The following is a 25,654-nucleotide window of genomic DNA, read 5'->3' as shown; positions in this document are numbered from 1 at the left end:
CATGGAAATATATGCAAATGGTAGAATTTTAGGATGAAACTTCAGAAAATGCTGGAATATGAATCACATAGGCAAGATAGACATCAATAATGGTCCAACAACATCAGACACAGACACCCAGTGACATGTGTTGCCACACATGCCTGACAATTCAATAGATACCAAATTTCTCACATGCAATTCATATATATTAAAAAACTTACAGTTTTAGTTTTGGTATACGTTTCAATTTCGGTGGGGATGGAAATGAAAACACGCCGGTCGTTCGTATCAGTTTCGGTGGAAATTTAAAGCCCCACACATAGGCATGGGTCAAAGAATGTCATAAAAAATGAGATGGAAGAAAATATGAAAAAATTCTAAAGAAAAAAAGGTGTAGCAAAAATGGGTACATAAACCCATAGAAGCATGCATGGATCTAAAATATATGAAAGATGAACATCAACTTATTTGAAAAAAGAATGCAAATTAAGCACGAAATAATGAAAAAGGATTGCACAAAATGTGAATAAAATGAAGAAACAATGACCAAATAGATACATAGACACGTGGATCTAGCCTTAGAAACATGTAAAAGCATGAAACAATAAAAGCTGTTAGGAATGGGGTTAGGGTTATAAGAGAGGAAGAAGAAGAGGAGTGAAGGATGGAGAGTCTCCACTAGGGAGCTTCTCATGACTATGATGTATATATAGGCCCAAAGTAGGACAACATTGTACAATGACTGCAATACCCCTAACTACTACAAGTAATGTCTAAACTACTCTAATACATTATTCGACACTCCCCCTCAAGCTGGAGTAGATATGCTATGGACCTCCAGCTTGGTACAAGGAAAACTACAACAAACAACTAAAATAAAAAAAAGTACATAATGTCATACACACATCCAGCTTGGTATAACACTCCTCATGCTGGTGTGGGGAATACATAACGAAAGCATAACAAAAGATAACGACCACCATGAAAGTACGGTCGTCAAGATCAGCGACCACCAAAAAGGAACAGCTCCCCCTGAAGTATCACTACGGCAAGAGCAGTCACAACCGGGTCTCCTCCTGAACGAGAACCCTGCATATAAGTCTGGAACTACGAAGGATCGAACTGTGCACCTCGGCAAGGGAATAGCAATGATCCATCGAGCAAAAAGGCACACCAAAGGTGCGCATGTGAGCAACGGTAAAACACCACAAGCAGGAACACCAGCTAAGCAGCACCACGCCAATAGAACATAACCACCGATAGGAAAACCATCGGAGACAAGGTCGATGGGGAAACCGTCGCCTGGAGAGGAGAGAGAGATAACCAACCAACGATGGGGAAACCATCGTCTGGTGACAAGGTCGACGACATGAACATCGTCGCCTGAAGACAAGAAGAAAATGAGGGAAAAGATAAACCAACCAACAATGGGGACACCATCGTCTGGAGACTAGGTCGACGGCATGACATCGTCGCCTGAAAAGAGCAGACCAACGATGGGGAAACCATCGCCCGGAAAAGAGAGGTCGACAGGAAAAGATTGTCACCTGTAATAGAGCCGACCAATGAATAGATATAGAAGCCATCGCCTGGAAAATGAGGGAAAAGATAAACAATCAACGATGCGGAAACCATCGTCTGGAGACAATGTCGCATGAAAAGGAGCCGACCAACGATGGGAACACCATCGCCCAAAAAAGAGAGGTCGTTGGAAAAAGATCTTTGCCTATAAGAGAGTCGACCAACGATAGATATGCAAGCCATCGCCCAGAAAAAAGAGGCCGACGGGAAAAGACCGTCACCTGTAAGAGTCGGCCAACGATGGATATGGATGCCATCGCTCGGAAAAGGAGGGAGAAGATAACCAACCAACGATGGGGAAACCATCGTTTGAAGACAAGGTCAACGGCATGCACATCGTCGCCTAATGAGATGTCGATGGGGAAACCGTCGCCTGAAGATAAGAAGAGGAAAAGGAAGAAGATAGCCGACCAACGATGGGGAAATCATCGCCCGGTGAAGATAAGGCATAAAGCCGGAAAGAAAGATGAATGCGTAAAACTATGCCAAGAGAAGGCATGAAGGCGAAGACAACATGAAGAAACATGAAAACAAGACAACACTTCCTCAAGAAGATAAAGACAACACTAACAACACTCCCCCCAAGAAAAAACAACAAAGAGGACAACCCTCCCTCAAAAGAAAAGACAACAGAAGAGAAGAACTACATGACAACACTCCTCCTCAAATACCTTCAACTTGCAACGAAATGAAGACAATCAAGGCACCACACCTCTGTTAGACATTTTATCAAACACCCAGTGTGCACCTTTGACATCAACACGAAAGGCATAGAAGACAATGGAAATAAAGGGATAAGAGGTGACAAGAAGATAACCATAAGGCAACAAAAGAAAATAAACAACACCAATTACCACAAAAGAAGACTTTCAAGGCACCACACCTCTCTTGGACAGAGAGATAGAGAGAGAGAGAAACGAGGGTTTTAGGAGGTGCGCACACAAGAGGGGAGAGAGAAATATGAGACAGAGGCGAGATAGAGAGATAGAAAGAAAAATCCGAGAGATATTTTAGGGTTTTGCTATTAAAACCAAAGGCAAAAGAAAAATACGAGAGAGAGAGAGAAGGGAAACTTGGATAGGAGAGAACTCTTCTTCTTTTCCTTCCCTGGGATCTTGCTTTGATACCATGTTAGAAATGGAGTTAGGGTTGGAAGAGAGGAAGACGAAGAGGAGTGAAGGATGGAGAGTCTCCACTAGGGAGCTCCTCATGAATATGATGTATATATAGGCCTAAACTAGGGCAACAATGTACAATGGCGACAATACCCCTAACTACTACAAGTAATGTCTAAACTACCCTAATACATTATTCGACAAAAGCAATTAAGTTTTTGAAGTAAAGAGCCATCACTATCTTCTTCATGTAAAGAAAATAGGAGAAGAGTTGAAGGAAGATAGAGAAGAGAAGAAAAAGCAAAACGAGAGAAGAAGAATTTTGTGTGGGTTGAATCCCCAACCCAACGAACTGATGTATTTATTATCTTTACTTAATCAAAATTACAATATGTGCCATTAGGGCCATTTAAGATGAACCCTGTCAAATCAACATAAGTAATAACATTCGTTTAACTTAAACTCTCAGCACTCCACCTTAAGCTAGGGCATAAAAGTCATCAACACCGAACTTGAAACAAAATGCTTCCAAATTGGCTGCAAGCAAGAGATTCTCTCTCTCTCTCTCTCTCTCTCTCTCTCTCTCTCTCTCTCTCTCTCTCTCTCTCTATATATATATATATATATATATATATATATAGAGAGAGAGAGAGAGAGGTGTATCTACTTGATCGAGTAGATAACTTATCTACTCCGTCGGCTTAAAATACATTGGGGGCCCTCATTGTTTGGGTGATGCAAACCATTCATTTGATGGGCCCTCACATAGATAGGGCGTGCTCAAAAGATCAGCTCCATAGGATCATCCTAACCCTTCGATTTGCGGAGGTTAAAATGGACGGGTATAAACCTTCACAAATTTGTCATTTTTTACCTTCACAGTTCGAAGGGGTTAGGATGATCCTAAGGAGCTGATTTTTTGGGCACACCTTATCTATGTGAGGGCCTATCAAATGAGTGCTTTGGATCATCCAAACAATGTGGGGCCACTGTGTTTCTAGCCGACGGAGTAGATAAGTTATCTACTCAATCATGTGTGTGTGTGTGTGTGTAGAGAGAGAGAGAGAGAGAGGCTATTTCTTTTTTGGGGTTTGCTAACGACTAACCTTATACGAGTGCTCTAAGGTCACCGGTTAAGGTGCATTGGAAAATAAATTTTCCAATCATTTTACACATACTTTCACACTTTTACACCCGTTTTGAGATTTCTTTATAAAAACATGTGTAAATTTTCTTTCCCAGTGCACCTTAACTGGTGCCCTTAAGGCACTCGTTAGCAAAACCCTTCTTTTTTAAATGGTGAAAATGTACCCCAACCCAACGAACTGATGTATTTATTATCTTCACTTCATCAGAATTACAATATGTGCCCTTAGGGCCATTTAAGATGAGCCCTATCAAATTAACATAAGTAATAACATTCATTTAACTTAAACTCTCAGCACTCCACCTTAAGCTGGGGCATAGAAGTCATCAACACCGAAGTTGAAAAGAAATGCTCCCAAATTGGCTGCAAGCAAGAGATTTTCTCTCTCTCTCTCTCTCTCTCTCTCTCTCTCTCTCTCTCTCTCTATATATATATATATATATATATATATATATATATAGAGAGAGAGAGAGAGGTGTATCTACTTGATCGAGTAGATAACTTATCTACTCCGTCGGCTTAAAATACATTGGGGGCCCTCATTGTTTGGGTGATGCAAACCATTCATTTGATGGGCCCTCACATAGATAGGGCGTGCCCAAAAAATCAGCTCCATAGGATCATCCTAACCCTTCGATTTGCGGAGGTTAAAATGGACGGGTATAAACCAAGGTTGCCAGAGCGGGAATCGAAGGCTCCCAGGGAAGAATCCTGCTTCCTTGGTATAAACCTTCACAAATTTGTCCATTTTTTACCTCCACAGTTCAAAGGGGTTAGGATGATCCTAAGGAGCTGATTTTTTGGGCACACCTTATCTATGTGAGGGCCTATGAAATGAGTGCTTTGGATCATCCAAACAATGTGGGCCCACCGTGTTTCTAGCCGACGGAGTAGATAAGTGATCTACTCAATCATGCGTGTGTGTGTGTGTAGAGAGAGAGAGAGAGGCTATTTCTTTTTTGGGGTTTGCTAACGACTAATCTTATACGAGTGCTCTAAGGTCACCGGTTAAGGTGCATTGGAAAAGAAATTTTCCAATCATTTTACACCTACTTTCACACTTTTACACCCGTTTTGAGATTTCTTTATAAAAACATGTGTAAATTTTCTTTCCCAGGTGCACCGGTGCCCTTAAGGCACTCGTTAGCAAAACCCTTATTTTTTAAATGGTGAAAATGTATTAAAACCAGATAAAAAAACAGAGCTCTAGACTAAGATGGTTCCGAAAGGAAAAGACAAAAAACAAATACAAGGCAGCCTGCCAGCCTCAAGGAAAGTCAAAACCCAAGAGGCCAGATCTCCAAATACCACTACAAGCCAAAGTATCTTCCTCACTATTTGGAGTGACCCCCATCCATGAACTGCCACTAGTAACCCTTCCAATCCTTAATCCACATGATAACATTGAGAAAATTACATTCCACAACCAAGGAATCAATAGAAGGCCAAAACACGAATGGCATGCAGCAAAGCGAAGATTTCCGCCTTATTGGAGTCAGGCAGGCCTAGAATAGGACGACGTCACCAACACCACGGGCTTAGCATTGCCCAAGAGACAACCAGTACCAGTAAGGCCAGTGTTCCCAAAATTTAAACCGTCAAAATTGTGTTTGAATAATCTCGACAGCAACAAATCCCAAGGGGGAGAGGTCTATCAGAGGAGTGAAAGGCACTCTGCCTAATCTCATCCAACGACTATCGCAAGCTCGAGCTGGTTGCAGATCACTGAATAATGGTAGAAATGATCTGTTGCTGAATGCGCCCAACATTCACGCTAGAAGCCCTATAGATCCTACAATTCCTTTCCTTCTAGATCACTCACAATACCGCAGGGAGAGCAAGATGCCATAGCCTTTGCACTTTTGTGGGCCAAGGGGCAAAAGATTAGGCCTCTAATAAATCTACAATACCTACTGTAACGACCCAGTTCCATAACCAAGGTCGATACTAGCAAAAGAATAAGAAAAGCCAAAATTCACATAAATTTTTTTTTCAAACATATGAGAAAATAAATGAGCACTCTTATTCCAAATTTAATTGTCTGTTACCAATTTGAAATTTAACTTTAAAATAAAAAAACTACAACTGAAAACAAACCATATTAATAGTCAAAGTCCATTAAACAGAAAATAAACAACTAATGGACATGACATAACTGTCATCCCCAAACAAAAATTCTATGAGTGCTCTCCCCATCCTATGTGCCACCTAGATCTGTTCATCGACGAACTCTCATTCACCTTCCTCACCGACAAAGTCTGAAAAATAGTCTAAGTTAATAGCAAGGTCATTTGACTGGAAAGTGTAATAAAAGTACAACACAGATAATTGCAATTGAAAGATAAAATTTCTTATGACTTCCACTTAATGAAGAGTAACTAAATAAAGAATAACAAGAACATATGAAGATGCCAAATTTTAGATACGATAACATGAAGTACAGTCCAATAAAAGATGTCTTAACAAAGCATAAGCTACCTAGGGATCTAGAAGTACAATGATAATCATGTCATGTCATGTCAGTAAGTCATATAGGTCCACTAGCTCCTCAACTCCTCATAATTATGTACACGATAGGGAATCCTCAAGTACCAGTCCATAGATGGCCACACGTATTTCTATGACCTACCCGTACTTTAGTACGAGGCCAATATAAAAACATCGTGTATATAAATTATGGCCTAAAAATAAAAAGTCCTACCACAAGAATTTCTATGGGAATAATCATTAAATTCAATTGTCTAAGTAAAATAAGCATACGCACAAGCAATAGAGGTGAGACATGAAACAATCATAAGAAATAAAATCCTCAAAACAATATCATATTTATAACTAAGATTACAAGTTTCAGTCATCACTTGCCTTGGGTTCTTGAATTTGGAGAAGTTCAAGTGTCTCAAAGTGAGAATAGGGAGAGATCAACCTAAAAGCGAGACCACATACAGGTATACTAAGTTTCTTACAAGATTATATTTTATTCCAAGATTATTCGAGGCGTCGTTAATTCACAGAAATATCTTATTAGGTTACCCTGTCTGGTGTGCATTAAATTTTCTTTTTCTAACAAATTGGGTTTATATAACAACCTCAACACTGATTATTATTACAACCATAATAGTGTTGAAATCAGCAGCTTGCCGCATTTAACAAGAAAAGACAAGCTGAGTTTGTGCAGTTATGAAACCATTGGAGTGTTAAAATCAATAGCCTTGTTACACTAAATAAGAAAAGACAACCTAAGTTGGTGTAGTTATCAAAATTGGGTAGTGCATCATCATTAGCATTTATCTTCCTCTATTCAAGTGTTTTACTTACTAAGTAATATCAACTTAACCATGTTTTGATATCTACACTAACTCATTCCGTTTCTCTTATTATTTAAGAAGCTGCCAAAGGTTCTTACCGTTCTCAAAAGCTCTCTCTCAAACCATTTAATAAAGAAAGATAATCTAGGGCCATGCAATTACAAAAGGAAGAATGATTTCAACATGAGCATGTTTTGATAGTTGTATTAACTAACTTTGTCTTTTTATTAGTTTAAGTGCTGTCGAAAGGATATTACCATTCTCGAAAAGCTCTTACAAGCCCATTAAGAAGGAAAAGACAAGCAAAGTTTTGTCCAGTTATTAAAAAATATAACAGTGTGAGCCAGGTGCATTGCTTTACTAAAAGCCTGTGATATTGACGTGACAGCCGCATCTCATCATACGGAGAGGCCCCTGCAGATTGAGGGCAGGGCATCGATCATTTGTTCATGGTCAAACAAAGCGAGGTCTGGGGCTCATTCAAAGTCAAATCAAGGGGCGGGGTACGATGAGTACATTGATTATCTGGGTCCGTCTAGTCTCGACAAGATGGGTAGGGGCTCCTTCGTTGCCTTAAGTAAGACCAAAGGCGGGCTAGCACGTGTCAGGTGATGACGACGCCGTAGTACTTCGATCTGGAATGGCCAATTCCCGATAATAACGCATTCGATTGATTGCCTCTTATCAGAGTCCTTGAGTTACCCGTTTAGCTTCTGAACCCGAAACCTACCAATCCACCTTTCCTCAAATGCTAGGGCCGATGACCCTCTTTCGAATCATATTCTTTACCCGACAACCCACTTTTTATTCGTTTAAGTGATGTCGAAAGGATATTATCATTCTCGAAAAGCTCTTACAAGCCCATTAAGAAGGAAAAGACAAGTTAAGTTTTGTGCACTTATTAAAAAATATAATTGTGCTAAAATCAACAGTTTTTCCCACAAATAAGAAAAGACAAAGTGAGTTAGTACAACTATCAAAACATGCTCATGCTGAAATCATTCCTCCTTTTGTAATTGCATGGCCCTAGATTATCTTTCTTTATTAAATAGTTTGAGAGAGGACTTTTGAGAATGGTAAGAACCTTTGGTAACTCCTTAAATAATAAGAGACGGAATGAGTTAGCATAGATATCAAAACATGGTTAAGTTGATATTATTCAATAAGTAAAACACCTTGAATAGAGGAAGATAAATGCTAATGATGATGCACTACCCAATTTTGATAACTACACCAACTTAGGTAGTCTTTTCTTATTTAGTGTAATAAGGCTATTGATTTTAACACTCAAATGCTTTGATCGCTGCACAAACTCAGCTTGTCTTTTCTTGTTAAATGCGGCAAGCTGCTGATTTCAACACTATTATGGTTGTAATAATAATCAGTGTTGAGGCTGCTATGTAAACCCAATTTATTGGAAAAAGAAAATTTAATGCATACCAGACAGGGCAACCTAATAAGATATTTCTATGACTTAACGACGCCTCGAATAATCTTGGAATAAAATAGAACTTTGTAAGAAACTTAGTATACTTGTATGTGGTCTCACTTTCAGGTTGATCTCTCCCTATTCTCACTTTGAGACACTTGAACATCTCCAAATTCATGAACCCAAGGCAAGTGATGACTGAAACTTGTAATCTTAGTTATAAATATGATATTGTTTTGAGGATTTTATTTCTTATGATTGTTTCATGTCTCACCTCCATTGCTTGTGTGCAATGAAGCACGGATACGGGTACGGGGTGCGGGTACGACACGATACGGGTACTTGGATACGTGATTTAAAAATAAAAATAAAAAGGATACGGGTACGTTGGGGGTACGCTGAATATAATATATTTTTATATTTTATTATATATTTATAAAAATAAATATTTTGTTAAAAAATTCAAACAATTTAATTGGAGAACAATCAAATAACGATAACATCACCAAAATCTAATATTACTTCTAAGTTGTTAGGTTTTTATTTATGGGATATATATATATATATATATATATATATATATATATCTATATATATTATAGATATTTTGATGTATCCAACCCCCCTTTTGTTAATTGGGACAACCCCTCTATTGTAAATCTGTAATTTTCGATTTAATTTGAACCGGGTGCGCACCCGATACGTACACAAACCCGGGTGCGTATCCGGTACGCACCCAAAGAGTACCCAAGAGCACCCGCACCCGATACGCACCTGACACGGGTACGTTGGCCTCCGGAGAGTACCCGTGCTTCTTAGCTTGTGCATATGCTTATTTTACTTAGAGCATTGAATTCAATAATTATTCCCATAGAAATTCTTGTTGTAGGACTTTTTATTTTTAGTCCATAATTTATATACATGATGTTTTTATATTGGCCTCGTACTAAAGTACGGGAAGGTCATAGAACTACGTGTGGCCATCTACGGACAGGTACTTGAGGATTCCCCATCGTGTACAAAATTATGAGGAGCTAGTGGACCTATACGACTTACTGAGATGACATGATTATCATTGTACTTCTAGATCCCTAGGTAGCTTATACTTTCCTGAGACATCTTCATGTTACCGTATCTAAAATTTGGCATCTTCATATGTTGTTATTCTTTATATAGTTACTCTTCATTAAGTGGAAGTCCCAAGAAATTTTATCTTTCAAATGTAATTATCTGTGTTGTACTTTTATTACATTTTCCAGTCAAATGACCTTGCTATTAACTTAGACTATTTTTCAGACTTTGTAGGTAAGGAAGGTGAAGGAACCTTCATCGATGAACAGAGCTAGGTGGCACATAGGATGGGGAGAGCACTCATAGGATTTTTGTTTGAGGATGACGGTTATGTCATGTCCATTAGTTGTTTATTTTCTGTTTAGTGGACTTTGACTATTAATATGGTTTGTTTTCAGTTGTAGTTCTTTTATTTTAAAATTAAATTTCAAATTGGTAACGGACACTTAAATTAGGAATAAGAGTGCTCATTTATTTTCTCATATGTTTGAAAAAAAAATTATGTGAATTTTGGCTTTTATTATTCTTTTGCCGGTATCGACCTTGGTTATGGAACGGAGTCGTTACACCTACTCGGATTACTAAGATGTTCCACTCTCAAAATCTTGTCCAGGCAAAGAATCCAGCAAAAAGCAGACACCCTAGGAGGCATAGAGGATGATTAGGCGCGCCGGGATGAAGATAATGGCAAGGGGGCGGAGCGACACCCTAGGAGACATAGAGGATGAATAGGCACACCTAGCCAGAGATAATGACAAGGGGACGATCCAAATGTGAACACAACATCTTGTATTTCAAACCCAAACTCTGTAACCGGACCTTATGCATCTAAGAGATGCCAACTCCAATCGAGAAATTAAGGCTACAACATCCAGTCCACAACCTCCCTCTCAAAGAGCGGACTGCAAAAAAGGAATAGTCCCTCCCACCCTGCCATCAGTCCGATGGAACAAATCACACACTAGCCTTATATTGATTACAACCTAAACAAGTCATGTCAGTCAAATCTCAAAGGTCCATCCCCAAATCAGAGGTCTTTCCAGAAGGGCACATGAGGCCCCGAATGGAATCTATATCTTAGACCAGCTTCGAAGATATCAATGGAGGGAACGAGATCCCTCCAAATTGTGAGCCCTGAATGATGTACCTGTCCAAGTGCTTCCATCCACTCAGGCTAGCACCATACTTCTTAGCAAACACTCCCCTCCGAAGATGATCCAATTCTTCCCCAAATCTTTGCAACCACATAGCCAAAAGAACTCCATTCGTAACCTTGAGAATACAACTATCCAATCTGCTAATTGCTTTTGGTTTGTAAACAGACTCACTCTTAGTTGACCAAGTGGTATTTTCAACCCCAATATTAATCACTCCATAGGAACCTCTTCTGAAGATGTTCAAGGCACTGAATGACACTAAAGGGGGACTGAAAAAGAGACATGTAAGTAAAGAGGTGAAATAGCCAAAACTAGCCTTGATAAGCAGGTCCCCCCGCCCCAATCCAAAACAAAAAACAAAAGGAAAGCGTGCTTTTCTTCCAAGGGGAGAGCTTCTTCTCAACTCTCTCAAATACAGGGTCCGAAAGACCTTTGGAAGGCCGCCCAACACATAGAGGATACCTCAACTAAGAATTGGGAGAGAACCAAAACGATAACCCAAAATTCCCGCTACCCTTCTAACCTCAACCTCTTCCAATCTCACACCCATCACTAGAGACATGGAATAGTTCGCCAGTTGCCCAGGAGACTGCCATAATTTTAATTTTCGGCCGAAATATGTCATTTCGGCCAAAATATGTCTGTTTCGGTTCAAACAGAAGCAAAATCAATATTGATTCGGAAAATCACAAGATTTCATCAAAATTTCGGTGTTAATGTCGACATCCAAGCGCCAAAAAAAAGTGAAAAGGGGGAAGATTTAGGGAATCTTACCTGGATTCGCTGGTGATTTCCATCGCTAGCTGTCTTCATCTTCATTTCTTCATCCAGCAATCCCCGAGGTTGCTGCTTTTTCAGAGATTCACAGATTCTTCATCGTCTAATGGGCTACAAGTGGGGGTGCAACTCGGGTCGGACGGGTCGGGTTTTCCGAAACCCTACCCTACCCGAGAATTATCTCTGGTCGGGTCTAATTTTTTACAGGAAAGCCCGAGATTCGTAAACCCGACCCTACCCAAGATAATTTCTTGGGTCGAGTCGGGTTTTCATTTTTTAGCGTAGGATAGTGACTAATTTTAAAGATTGTAGAAAAAAACAAATCTTCACCCCAAAAAACTCTTAATTTATATCATCAACTGTATAAATTTAAGGACAATATATTTTCACATAACAGACATGATCACCTCAATGAAAACAATTGTATCAATATATCGGAAAATAATTTGCTATGTTATTCAAGAGATATTTAAGAAAGTCACAGTACACCCATATGAGTCGGGATGGGTTTCGGGTTTCGGATTTTTTTCTTTAAACCCGGACCTACCCAAGATTGAGTCGGGTTTTCCAATTTAAAACCCGACCCTACCCAAGACCCATGATCATGGTTTTAAACGTTTCGGCCGAAATATTTCGGTTTCAACCCGACCGAAACAAAATTTACATGAAGTCGTTTCTTTACAAGATTTCAGCGAAATTTCACCACAATTTCGTTTTTAGCCTTGTTTACAAAATTTCCACCAAAATGTTATAATTCCCACCAAAATTTATGAAATATTCACCAAAATAGCCAAAATTTCCACTGAAATCGCCGAAATTTACACCGAAATTTTAGACATTTCGGTCGAAATTTAAAAAAAAAACGAAATCATAATCATCTCTTTACATGATTTCGGCCAAAATTTCAGCCCGAAACCGAAACGGTGACCGAAACTGACACCGACACCGAAATTTAAAACCTTGCCCATGATTTCTAAACCTGACCAACATTATTTTTGGGTCGGGTTGATGCGGGTCGGGTAAAACCCGACCCAAGTTGCAGCCCTAGCTGCAAGTTTCAGCCGCAAGCTTCCCACAGCTTCCTCTTCGGAAGAATCCCAAAAGTCGCAGGTATTTCAGAGAATCGGCAAGTATTTCCTCTTCCTGGAGCTTCAACTACAGCTTAGCGTGTTCCCAGAGATTCAGCCCTGTTCGCATCTTCCCAACATCGACAATATCCGTCTGTTCTCATGTCTTCCCACAACAACAGTAAACTTCGAGTGTTCTCGGAGATTCTAGCCTCTTCCAAACAGTCCATAGGTAACTCGATTAAATGTGCATTTATTTTTTCTTTATTTTGTAGCTATTATATGATGAAAAAAGCCCAAAGGAATTAAGAAAGAGAAGCATTTAGAAGAGGCGACTCGTGCCAAATTGATGGAGTAAAAGAGGTAGAGGCAGACCAAAAACAACTTGGGTAGAAACATTGAGGAAAGACTTGATAGCTAGGAACATAACAGAGAACTTGACCTTGGATAGGGTAGAATGGAAGAAAATGATCCACGTAGAAGAACCCAACTAGAACCAGGATTAGAGCCGGGTAGATTCCTTTTACCTTCTTCATGAATTTTTTCTAAAGGATTCATTTACTCGACCCCAACTACTTTGGGACAAAGGCTTTGTTGAGTTGAGTTGAGTTGAGTTGAGTTGAAGCATTTAGAAACAGGTTTTTTGGTAAAAAAGGAGTTTGGTAAGCGTACTGTTTGATGAAAAAGCTGCAGGATTTTTCTGTAATGTTTGTCGATCAAAGACCTTTTTAGGTTTATATTTTATAGTATGGCAAAAATCCCTAAGAACAGAAACATCATGAAATGGGTTTTTTGGAAAAAAGTGTTGTGTTCGTAAGGGTACTGTTCGAAAAAAAAAGCTGAATTTTTTCTGGAAAGTTTGTTGATTAATCACCTCTTTAGGTTTTACTTTATAGGTTTTACATTTTAGTATGGCAAAAAATCCATTAATTAATAAAAAACAGAAACATCATGAGATAGGTTTTTTTTGCAAAAAAGAGTAATGTTTGGTAAGGGTACTGTTTGACGAAAAAAGCCTCTTTGTTTCGGTTGTTGGAATTTTCTGGAAAGTTTGGAAAGGAAAAATATTTCTAAAGGCCCTATTTGGATTTCAGAAGTTTGAAAAACTTTTCCAAAAAAGTTCCTAAGGCCTGTTTGGATGGTAAGAAAACCATTTTTTTCCATGATTTAGGCTCTTGAAAGGAAAAAAATTAATTAGAAAAGTTTTTCCTTCAATCCAAACAGAGCCAAAGTTGGTAAAGACTAGTTTGGATTTCAAGAAAACATTTTCGAGAGAGAATTCGGAGCAGAGACCTTTGATTGTGCAGGAGTGGGAGGCGCCAGCTTCTGCGTTCCTGAAGCTTAATTCTGATGGCTGTAGTCTTGGAAATCCGGGTACGGCTGGCATAGGGGGAGTCCTAAGAGATGATGAGGGATCAGTGAAGTGGGCAATCGCAGGCCCCATTGGAGTGGCCAACTGATGTAGGATTAGGAAGATAAATAGGAGAAAGGGGAGAAAAAGAGTAGACAAAGAGAAGAGAGAAAAGAATAGAAGAAGAATAGGGGAAGAAGAGGAGAGAGATAATAGACGAGAAAGAGGAGAAAGAATAAGGGAAGAAAAGAATGAGAAGAAGTCTTGAGCGAGAAGAAGAGAGGGAATTAGAGGAGAACTAGAAGTAGAAGAAAGAAGAGAAGAGAACTAGAGGAAGGAGAAGAAACCTGTAGAGGGAGAAGCCAATCAATATTTATTTATCCAAACTTATGATTTCTAATACAATGAGTCATATATATATATATATATATATATATATATATATATATAGAGAGAGAGAGAGAGAGAGAAAACGGTTCCTACACATATGTGTAGAGAGTTCTCTACACACTAGCTTAAAATACAGTGGGGGCCCACATTGTTTGGGTGATCCAAGCCGTTTAAAGGCCCTCACATAGATAGGGTGTCTACAAAAAATCAGATCCATAGGATCATCCCAACCCTACGATTTGTGGAGGTAAAATGGATGTCTTTAAACCTTCACAAATTAGTCCATTTTTTGCCTCCACAGTTCGAATGGTTAGGATGATTCTATGGATCTGATTTTTTGTGGACACCCTATCTATGCGAGGGCCTTAAAAATGAATGGTTTGGATCACCCAAATAATGTGGCCCCCACTGTATTTTAAGCTAGTGTGTAGATAACTTATCTACACATATGTGTAGGAACCGTTTTCTCATATATATATATATATATATATATATATATATATATATATATATATATATAAGCAATGTAATAAAAATCCATGGAAAATAAAAGCCCTAAAAATAACATGGAAAATAAAATCCTAGAAACTAAATAACATGTAAATAAATCATAATATCTACATCACCAACTCAAGTGAGGCGGAGGTGTGGTCCATCAAGGCACCAAGTTTTTAGTGGGAAAAGATTTTGATAGAGTGGTGGTAGAAGGGGACCCGCTCAATGTAATCTGTTAGCTAAGCAGATCACATGTTTTCTCATGGAGATTTGTAGAGCTATTTGAGGAGATCAAAGATATTTTGGGTAATTCGAGTGTCTCCTTCCGCCCTATCAGGAGATCTGCCAATGGGATGGCAGATAGGCTTGCCAGGGATTGGTTCGTTTGGTGGCCCTTGAGTAGTTTGATTTTTTACCGCCTTGAGTTTTTTCAATCCTTTATTGTCATGAATTTTAATCTTTTCGTGTATCTTTCTTGTTTTCTTCTTTAGTGCTTGTATTTGACCATCTCGGTCCTTCTCTTTGAATGAAATTTTAGCCATTCAAAAAATAATATAGAGAGAAAACATATAGAAGATAATATCAAGCAAATGTACTTTTAGAAATGTTTTAAATATTATTCTAAAAATTTTACCAGTGCACCTTATTTGTTTGTAGGGAAGTTGGACTTATTAGTTAAAAAATATAAAAAATAAAAAAATTATAAAAAGAACATTAATCAATTGGAAAACTATTATGGATGGCTTTCATGCTTTGAGTTTATATTTCACTTTATTGTTCCAAACATGAGCGATAGCGCATATCACAAGATGTTGACATTGTTAAACTATTATGGATAGCTTTCTTGCTTATGTGATGGTTTCTACGTGTGTATTTGTGCTTATTGTAGCATTTCCTGAAGTTTAAACCTAAAATTGTATCATTAGAATATGTTTCTATACGTTTCCGCGATGTTACAAGATTTCCTCCTTTTTTTTTCTTTGAATGGTAAGATTTCCGCCTAAATTTCCACCGAAAGCGAACTTTAAAACCTTGAAGACAACTCATAAGACCTCAAAACAGCCAAGAGGTCCATTACCTTCTGATCACCCAAGATGCTAACAAGCAAGGTATTGTTAGCGTCTTGTGAGAGATCTAGACTCTCGGGGTTCATACTCTAAAATTGGCTATCAAGCCCAAACCCCTAGCCTTGCCAATCATCAGACTAAGCAACTCAGCAACAATGGAGAATAGAAATGAGGATAGAGGATACCCTTGACTCAATCCTCCAATGCTTTTAAAGAAATCCCCTGGCAGATCCATTCACCAAAACACAAGTGCCATACAGAGGAAACACAAGTTTGCATCCAACCACGCCATTGAATACCAAAACCCATCTTCCCAAAGAAGTAATCAAGACATCTCCACTCAACACGATCATAAGCTTTCTCTATGTCCAGTTTGCAAAGGATGCCACTGATGCCACTCCGGTAATAGTAATCCAAAAATATTAGCAATCAGAGCCCCGTTCAGGATCTGCATCCCAAGGATGAAAGTGAACTGAGTCTTGGAAATTAGAGAACTCAAAACCAAACAGAAACAATTAGCTAACACATTTACAAGAAACTTGTACACACGACACACGGTTAGTCAAAAATCTGTCTCAGTCTCAGCACCATCCCTCTTAGGGAAAAGAGTGATTGAGTAGCCCAAATAATCCTGCTCGAGCTCAAAAACCACCATAGAAATTACTAAAGAAAGTCAGGTTTCTGCGTACCACCTTCCAATAAAACTAGAAAAATGTCAAATAGAAGCCATACAAACACGGTGCCTGATCACCCTTCAAAGCAAACATAATTTTCTTGATCTCTTCTACCCTAAAAGGCTCCTCAATCCTGGAAAGATCATCAGAGTCCAAAGATTCAAACTCGATTCCTTTCGAAAAAGGCAATTGTCTAACATCGGAGTTGTACAGAGACTGGTAACATCTAACCATCTTAGAGAGAATTGGTCACCCTCAATTAGCAAAGACTGAATACGGTTTGACCTTCTTCTAGCACTAGATATACCATTGAAGTAGGTCGTGTTCTGACCCCTCTTTCAACCACTTGCACCTGGAGCCTTGTCACTACTTGATTTCCTCATGCAACACTAATCTATCGAGCTCCAACTTCAGTGAAGCGCTCCCAACCAAGTCCATAAAACTAAGAGGGGCAATCTCTTTTAAAGAAACCAAAACCTGAATTTAACACGACGGCATAACCTTGTAGGTCTCAATAACACGAAGCTTTGACCTCACCCACTAGTTTCACTTAGAGAGTTATCGTATCTAAACTTTTGAGCAATATCCGCCCAACTCAAAACCACAGCTTCCGACCACCAAACTTTGATAAGCTCACAGACCTACTGCTTTTCAATCAAGAAAGCTCTAAACAAAAAGGAGTAGGGCCCCATGATACCACCCTAGGGTCTAAAAGGATGGGTCAATGTTCAAATATGGGTTTAAGCAGGATTGAAAAGAATCTGGTGGAGACGAACACCACGGAGGACACAACAGAAACAGATCTAATCTGCATTTCTGGTGACAGTGACCTTCCACCCAAGTGAAAAGGGCATCAGAGAGTTGTTGATCCACCGGGGACTGTCTTCCCACAAAGTTGGAGAAATCCTCCATCAAGCTGAAAAGTGCAGCCTCTGTCTATCCGTTCACCCAAGAATCTAGGACGTTAAAAGCCTCCCCAATGCACTAAGAATGCTGCCACGGGGCTCACATGAGATAAAGCTCTGCCAAAAAGTCGATCTAAGACCCCAAAGATTTGTCTTGTACACAGCAGGAAAAATCCATAAAGAATTATATGATATTAGACGGAGTCTGACCGACACGGATCAGTTCCTCCTCCAAGCCACCAAGATTCCCTCAGAGGTGCCTTACAAGACAAGAAAAGTGCACTGAAATCGATTCTCATACCCCAAATTCCTCCTATCAACCACAGAGAAGGACTAAAATTTAGTCTTTTGAATAAAAAAACTATCTGACTAGTCATGTACGACCACATCCTTACCATGGGTCTTTTTCGTAGGGTCTCCAAGTCCCATGATATTCTAGCACAAAACCTACATTTGGGAACAAAATTCGAGTTCTTTCTGCCTTAGCATTTAATTTTTGGAGACAGTGATCTTTTCTCGAATAAAGTGATAATATATTTCAATACGCTTGGTCCTCTCATGAAACATACGATTACACACAATCAAAATGGCTGCTTGATTGTCGCAGAATATCTTCATCGACTTGTAAGCCACAAAACCTAACTCTTCACACGAGTTTTCACTCACATTAATTCAAAAATTGTGTGATTCATTGCATGATACCCTATTTCTGCACTAGATCGTGCAACCGCAATTTGCTTCTGATTGCGATAGGTGACTAGATTACATCGAAGAAGGGTACAATATCTGTTGATTGTCTATCAGGAGGAGACCCCCCAATTTTCTTCTAATATACTCTTCAATCGCAAGTGACTATTCTTCTAGAAGAAAGTCCTCTACCTGATGCTCCTTTTAAAAACCTCGGAACACATTGAACTACTTCCAATGATCAACAATAGGATTATGCACGAATTAACCCACTGTATGTACAAGAAAAGTAATATTCGGCTAAGCTATTATTTACCTATGAAGAGGGGGGGCATCATTCATCTCCACCCCAGAAATCCCAATATTAATTGATTTGACTTTGGGTTTGTTTATTCATGTTTTTTATCCTCAATTTGTGTAACAATTACCAAAATTTGGTCAAGGGACCCTTCCTCTAAGAGGAAATGGAAAAAATCTCAAAAAGTGAAAGAATGGTGTTTATGTTCAGTTTTCTAACAAAATCTAATAAGTCATGTGGTCATAACACGATATCGCATCCATCGGTCAGACTCCCCCACCCCCCCCCCCCCCCCCCCCCAACAACACCATTTTCCCAAACTATTAAGGCCGAAATCATTATCTCTCAACCTTTGCACCTGTATACACAGTCCAGAATCCAGATCAGGCCCAATAATCTACACCGAATCATAGTCCAGACATATTACAGACCTGAGGATATTCTCAAATCCCTCTTTTCTTAAGTTTGTTCCAACACAGCACCAATTTTCAGTCCCTGCAGCCATACCATATCATCACAGTTCGCTTTCGTGGACTGTTCCCCCATAAACCCCGTAACCAGTTGACAATAATCCATCCTAGAAAGCCATAATCAGTCGACAATAAGCTTTCAAAAGCTCCCGAAACCTTACCAACATTCCAACCCTATTATAAAACCTTGCCAACTTCTGTTGTAATTTTCCAGCATCAATCTTTTAACTGTCCACTTTTGCAGCCTTTAACAGTCTCTAAATTCCTTTATCAAATCATATCCAAGACTGTCTCCTTTATCCCTGCTCATCTGACCTAATTACCATGATTTAAGCTCAATCATAGATAAAGTTTTTCATCAGTTGGTTGTCCTACATCAATTGGTATTAGAGTTAAATATAGTTGTATTCTTGTTCCGTCCTACTTCAAGCTTGTTCATTTTCCATGAAATCATAAGTCACAACTTATTCCCTTATTACCATCGCTTATCCATTTTGAAGCTCCGCCTAATATGGATCCCACATGCAAAACAAGGGTTCAAAATCACAAATGATGTGAAGTTTGAGGGTGGATGATGAGATAGTCAAAATTGACATCGTATTATTGTAGAATAGTTCATTTTAGAGACAGCTTAATGGACACCAACTTTGCCTTCTTCTGTTGCCTAATCTATGAAGCATGTCAAGCCATATTACCTTATGTCTGAAAGTACAATGAAGATATACCCAACGGGGAACTGGGTGCTTACTCAATAGTCAAGACAAGGGTTGTATCCATTGTGAAACCGGAGCCCCGCCTTGTCTTTCTCATGCTATGTTACACATGAATGAAATTTCTCTATTTATTGCATCAACTTTGTATCATTACCATAATTCCAATCATAGATCTGATGTCCAAGTTGTAAAAGTCATCACAATCTGTAGAAAAGAGGAAAGAATCCAACAATTCATGGGCTTCAATTGTATCATAAATGATTTCGATGTATAAACATCATTTACAGGACACTCCATAATAACAGTAGATTAAGTATGTACAGGAAACTCCATAATAATGAAATAAATCATATATGATATATGAGAATCGAAAATGATTTTGATGTATACACCTCAAAATGGGGGTCCAGAGAACAAAATGGGGGTCTAAAGAATAAATATAGGTTGAACTTTCTGCTGGTTTCAATGCATAGCAAAAGGATGCTTCTCTCTCAAGAATCATGAACCGAATGATACATTGAACGTTCCAAACAGTTTCTATCCCTCGGAACGTAGAAATTCCATTGTTTGAAGCAACAAGAAAGAAAGAAAATATAAAGAAGCCATGCTCAGAAGCTGCTAAGCCATTGCAGTTTCTTACATTGCTCTAACGTCATTCTCAAGCCCCAACTGACCTCTTTTATTGGGTTTCCTGGCAAAGGCATCATAAAGCTGGAAGGATATGGGTAATCCACCATCGCCAAATAGCTATAAGCATCGTCTAACCAATCTGAAAGTTCTTGGGTGCTATTCAGACTCCTGCAATTGATGATAGATCAGTTTTAGAAACCAAAAAATGGAAATGAACGCAGCAAGAGATTAGAGAGAGACAGAGATAAAACAAAGCAAAGTCACCATATTGACAGTGCACAGTTTCTCTTACTGGCATAGGTGAAATTTCTTGCTCAAAAGCGTCAACCCATCGTCTCTCAGACCTTGAGTTTCTATTGCATCCCATGAATCTTTAATAGCTTCAAAGCAGCTCACACTCTCACGCTGCAGAGCCAATATATGAGTCAGCTCAGTGTTTGGACATCAATATACCACCACGATCACAAAAAAGAAAAAAGAAACAAAAAACATAGAACATAGGGGGTATAGTATAGCCAAGTTGATAGTAGGGTAAGGTAAAACATACTCTGAAATCATTGGAGACGATGTTGTAAAATGTTTGCCATGGAACAATATTTTCAAATTGCAGAATCGGTGCTGAAGAAGCAAGAGCGCCGATGGCAATATGCGGATATTTTAGCCTCATCCATGCAGCCAACACTGTCTCAGCATTCAAAACAAAAGAAACAATTCAAATGAAAAATGGAACTCGTCAATTGTTAAGCTTATCAGGATAACACAACAATGGAGGATATAGTGTGCACAAGGAATTGTGACAACATGATAAAAATAAATAAACAAAGAAGAGTGAGAAGTATAAACCAGTTTCACCTACATATGATGTCAGCATAATCAGGACCCTTCATATGAGGGGTCCCGCTTCATAGAAGATGCCATAGCCAAAAGTCACCCTAATTGGACAGTCCTAACGATTTCAATAATGATGATTCAGTAGAAATTGAGCATAGAAATTGAGCAACTTTCCATAACCCCGCATTCCAGTCCTCCAAACGAATGATCTGGAATGTTCGATCAGAGCGATTTTCAAGCTATGGCATCTATACATGACAGGGCCCCAGGAGCAAAGGGTCCAGGTCATGCTAACATAATGTGGGTTGAACACACGGATTATAGGCTTCTCATTTGCTTGTTAAAACAAGTGCTTCTCATAGTATCATTCCTCAGCACAATAGGAACAGGAACAGTCTTACTTCCACCATAGGAGCCACCAAACAACACAACAGGGCAATCCTGCGCCGATAAATTCCGTTTCAGGTCAGTAAGCAACACCGAAAAGTCAGCAAGTGCTTGTTCGGTCGTGAGATGCGATAACGAATTAGCATTTTGGTATGCATTTTCCTTATTACCATACGGCATCGACTCTCCATAGTAGCGATGCTGCCAAATATAAGCCAAGACCACTAAATCAGAAAAACTAAAACAGTTCAATGCACACCCAATTCACATTTGGTTTCATATCAGTTTTGAAATCATCTAGTAACAATCTATCACATATTAAGATTCCATCATTCGATTTCAATTTCCTTGTTAAAGCCACAACTCAAACTCTACAGAAAACAAAAAAGGAAATATGTGATTGCTAACCACTTGTTTTTTAATATGCCACCCATTTCTTTTATTTAGATTTTTTTCCAGTGGGTCCATACAACTCGGTGTAAATTGTGGAAACCAATGAAATAAAGGAAATGACAAAATCACAGGCACTGTGATGCCCTTTACCAAACGACACTTACTTGGGCTCACTTGTGCCTTGTATGTATATGTGATAAAATCGTTGATCCTGACAGCAAGCATAACTCCAACCAAATGCTACTGAGAACTTTGATCCATCAACGTTGGAATTTATAAATCAAAATCAATGTTCCTTGTTTTGTGAAAATTCATTGTGGTGTTCTAGGGTAGTTATTACGTATTGAAAATTGAAGAGTCATATGTTTTCTAGGGTCATTTATGTTTAGGCTAGATTATCCAAGAGTCTCTTGGGAATTTCTATGATGTTTCTTAGGCTTCCTAAAAGAATCATGGAGAGTACAACAATGTTTTTAATGTGGTTAGCTATTTTAGGAGTGTTTTCTTTCTATAAGTGAGTAGTCATTTTCGCAGAGATTATAAGGTTAGCGAAAGAAGGATGAAGGAAGAGAGAAGAATAAGAAGTTGTAGAGATTTAGAAGGGAGAAGAACAATAAGTTTGTTGTAAGTGTTTTGATATATAAAAGTTTATATTTTGCTTTTCATTGTATTTTTGGTGGAGCTCTACACGGGCCTCTTTGGTCGTGTAACTCCCTAGCTCCCTTACCTTACTCTAATGCATTACAACGCTGCATAATCAATCCATTAAATCTGGGCCAACAATTTAAGTTCCGACAAGAAAAGGTAAACAGTAGATTTTTCTAGTCCTTTATCTTAAGCAAGGGATGTTGATTTGGGATGGGACCAAGATCACGTGCGTAGGCTCATGATGTTCTACAAGATCAATGAGCCCCTGTGGCACCTAAAAATTGCCTTTTACCATGGATCCCGACAGTGACTTCTCAAAAGAGTACATAAAATAGATGGGTTGATAAGAACAGAACAAGTGGGCAGCAAAACCAGCTCTTATAGTCAGTGGAATAAATTAATCTTACACTCTACCCTGCTGTGCATAGTTTAAATACAGAAATTCTGTGAACAAACCCATAAATTCATATCAGTTCTGCAGTCATCCGATAACAATTTATCAGACATTAAAGTTCTACCATTTGATATCAAATTCAGTTTCAAACACATGACTCATTTACCCTACAGAAAACAAAAGAAATGGGAATGTATGATTACTACCCACGAGTTTTTTTTTGGTAGATAATCTGGGATGCTAATTAAATGTTTTGTACTTGCCACCCATTTTTTTAATTAGAATTTTTTTCGTTGGGCACATGGAACCCATTGTTACTTGTCCAAACCAAAAAAATCTACCTGAAAGAGATGGGTTGCAAAGGCCAGAACAAGTGGTTAGCAATACCAGCTTCCCTGGTCAGTATAACCATGGTTTAAAATTTCGGTTTCGGTACCCGTTTCGGACCCCACCAAAAAACGAAATCTCGGATTTCGCCGAAATTTGGTTCCAAATTCCGGACCCAAATTTCGAAATTTCGGCCGAAATTTTGTAACACTTTTTTTTTTTAATAAATAATGTCATTAAATCGAAATTTAGGACCGAAATTACCGAAATTTGGTAAATGGCGAAAATTTGAATTTCGGAAAATTTCGGTTTCAGTCGAAATTTAAAACCATGAGTATAACCCAAAAACCATATTCTCCACCCTGATGTGTATAGTCTACATACCAAAATTCCGAGAACAACTCCCAGAAATTCTGAAGTGAAAAATGGGGGATTTGTTACGAACCCAAATCAGTTCGCAACGTGATTGATCTTTGATGGGACACAAATACGGCTGTGTTCCCAGATATCGCCACGTGTCATCCATGCACGAGCAGAGCCCAATCATCATGAGGAAGGGCGTTGGAAAACGGCAAAGACCACACAATCATGACACGTGTCACCCTCTCGCCGCCCAGGCCTCATCATCACAAATTATGGAAGGAAATGGCCGCCAAAGCCATGCGCGCTGGCGAAGCAGGGGGACGGCCCCATCCTGCAAAAGAAGGTTTTCTCTCCGTAATGATGAAAAGGGCCGCGCGACTCCCTTTAAAATGGAGGAAAAGGAAGAAGAGAGGGGGGCCCTTTCTCTGAAAAAAGGACTTCACCCATTCTCCACTCCAGACACCGGGAAAAGAGGCGAGGCAACAACAGAGGAGGCTAGGAACTCAATCCTACTCTCCCTGCTAGTCCCCTCCGACCCACTCACTCACGCACCCAGAAAAGATTCCGCACGCTGCCCCTGGTAACCCTGATCGAAACCCCTTCGCCCTCTCGCTGTTCTTTATATTGATTGGTCGAAGGATCTGACTTGGGTGTCGAAGTGGTCGTCCGGGACCCACCCCGGACCCCTAACCCCCTTTGTTTGTGATTGCAGACCCCGCGGAGGCCCTCTACCGACTGCGCAATCGCAAACCCGGATTCAGACGCCATCAATCTTCTTAGAGTGAAGATCAGCCTCTTCACCCAGTTTTAGGGAAGGATCAGTCCCAACCCAACTAAGACTCTTATCTGTACCAAAAAAAAGTAGATAGAAAATACCCCAAAATGTAAACTAATGCATTCTACCTAAGTGGGACCATCATGTAACAGAATTAGAGTAGAGCTCTTATGGTAACACCACTTACCAGTGGGACTGGGTACTACACGAATTCTCTTTCTGATGTGTATAGTCTATGTAACAAAATTCAAAGAACAAACCCCAAAAAATTCTGAAAAAAAAAATGGGGATTAGAGTAGAGTGACTTACTTCAGCAAAGACAACCATGGCTCCGAAACGAGGGGCAATCTCCCAAACGAAACCGGTATTTTCGGAGAACCACGCGATATCGCCTTCATTACCACAATAGAAGAAGATTGGGGACATGGGTCCTTGCCAGTGGTCAAGGCTGATAAGATAACGTTGTTGGAAAGTTGGCAGGTCAGAGAAACTGAAATGGTCGAGGACTTGAGTGAAGTATCGGGTGTCATATCGTAACGGTTTCGGTAAGGGAGTTTCGGGTTTTTGATGGGCGAAACGACCGAGAAAACGGGGGGCTGATTGGGAGAAAAAGTGGGGGTTTGAAGATTTTGTGGGTTCGATTAGAGAGAAGAAAGAGAAGAGGAAGAAGGAGAAGAGGATGAGAGATTTTCTTCTTTCCGGAGTCATTGTTTGCTTTTCCATTTTTTTCTTCTGGATGTTCGCTCATTATATCATTTACCTCATCATCAGAAAAAAGGAAAATTTTCTTAGGAAAGTTTTTTTTTTCTCGGGAAATGTTTTTCCTGCCATCCAAACAGTGATTTATCTCGTCACATGTGTTTGGTTGCACGATGGCTTATTGTTTTTTTTTTTTTTTTTTTTGCTTGTTTTGCAGTCCAAACAGGTATTTATCTAGTCCCAAGGATGTTACTACTTTTTTTTAAACCTGGAATTTAACTAGGAAACCGGGGCACATTAGCAAAACTACTTGTTTGGTTGCAGCATATGAGATTGACAAGTGTCACTTTAGGTTGCCATGTGTCACCATCACCACACTTATACAAAACTATAAATAGAAATAAGGAAGGAAAAAAAGGTCTTTAGATGAATAAGATAATTTATATAGCGGTTGTTCTTGACCCCTGACATAAATTGGAATTTGTGAAGTTTGCAGTTACTGCAATATATGGAGATGAAAAAGGAA

At 39.2% G+C, this 25,654-nt stretch overlaps 1 protein-coding gene across 2 annotated transcripts in view; it reads right to left on the bottom strand.

Moving 5' to 3' along the window:
- Nucleotides 1–25,175, bottom strand: part of LOC143849684 (Serine carboxypeptidase S28 family protein) — a 36,932-nt gene extending 11,757 nt beyond the window's left edge. The window contains exons 1-5 of one of the 2 annotated variants that reach the window (XM_077358824.1): nt 24,739–25,175; nt 21,544–21,730; nt 20,859–20,992; nt 20,604–20,716; nt 20,356–20,479 (exon numbers count right to left, since the gene is read on the bottom strand). In XM_077358824.1, the coding sequence (XP_077214939.1) occupies nt 20,356–20,479; nt 20,604–20,716; nt 20,859–20,992; nt 21,544–21,730; nt 24,739–25,152 (972 nt within the window). In that variant the 5' untranslated portion in view covers nt 25,153–25,175. The remainder of the gene's footprint in view (nt 1–20,355; nt 20,480–20,603; nt 20,717–20,858; nt 20,993–21,543; nt 21,731–24,738) is intronic. The other variant, XM_077358823.1, reaches the window with a different exon arrangement.
- Between the last annotated feature and the right edge of the window lie 479 nt (nt 25,176–25,654).

Source organism: Tasmannia lanceolata, unplaced genomic scaffold (genome assembly GCF_043159265.1).
Source record: "Tasmannia lanceolata isolate RefF3 unplaced genomic scaffold, GAP_Taslan_0.1 ptg000018l, whole genome shotgun sequence".
In the NCBI taxonomy this organism is placed as follows: domain Eukaryota; kingdom Viridiplantae; phylum Streptophyta; class Magnoliopsida; order Canellales; family Winteraceae; genus Tasmannia; species Tasmannia lanceolata.
Note: the sequence above shows the minus strand (reverse complement) of the source record. Positions and strands in the feature narration are given on the sequence as shown.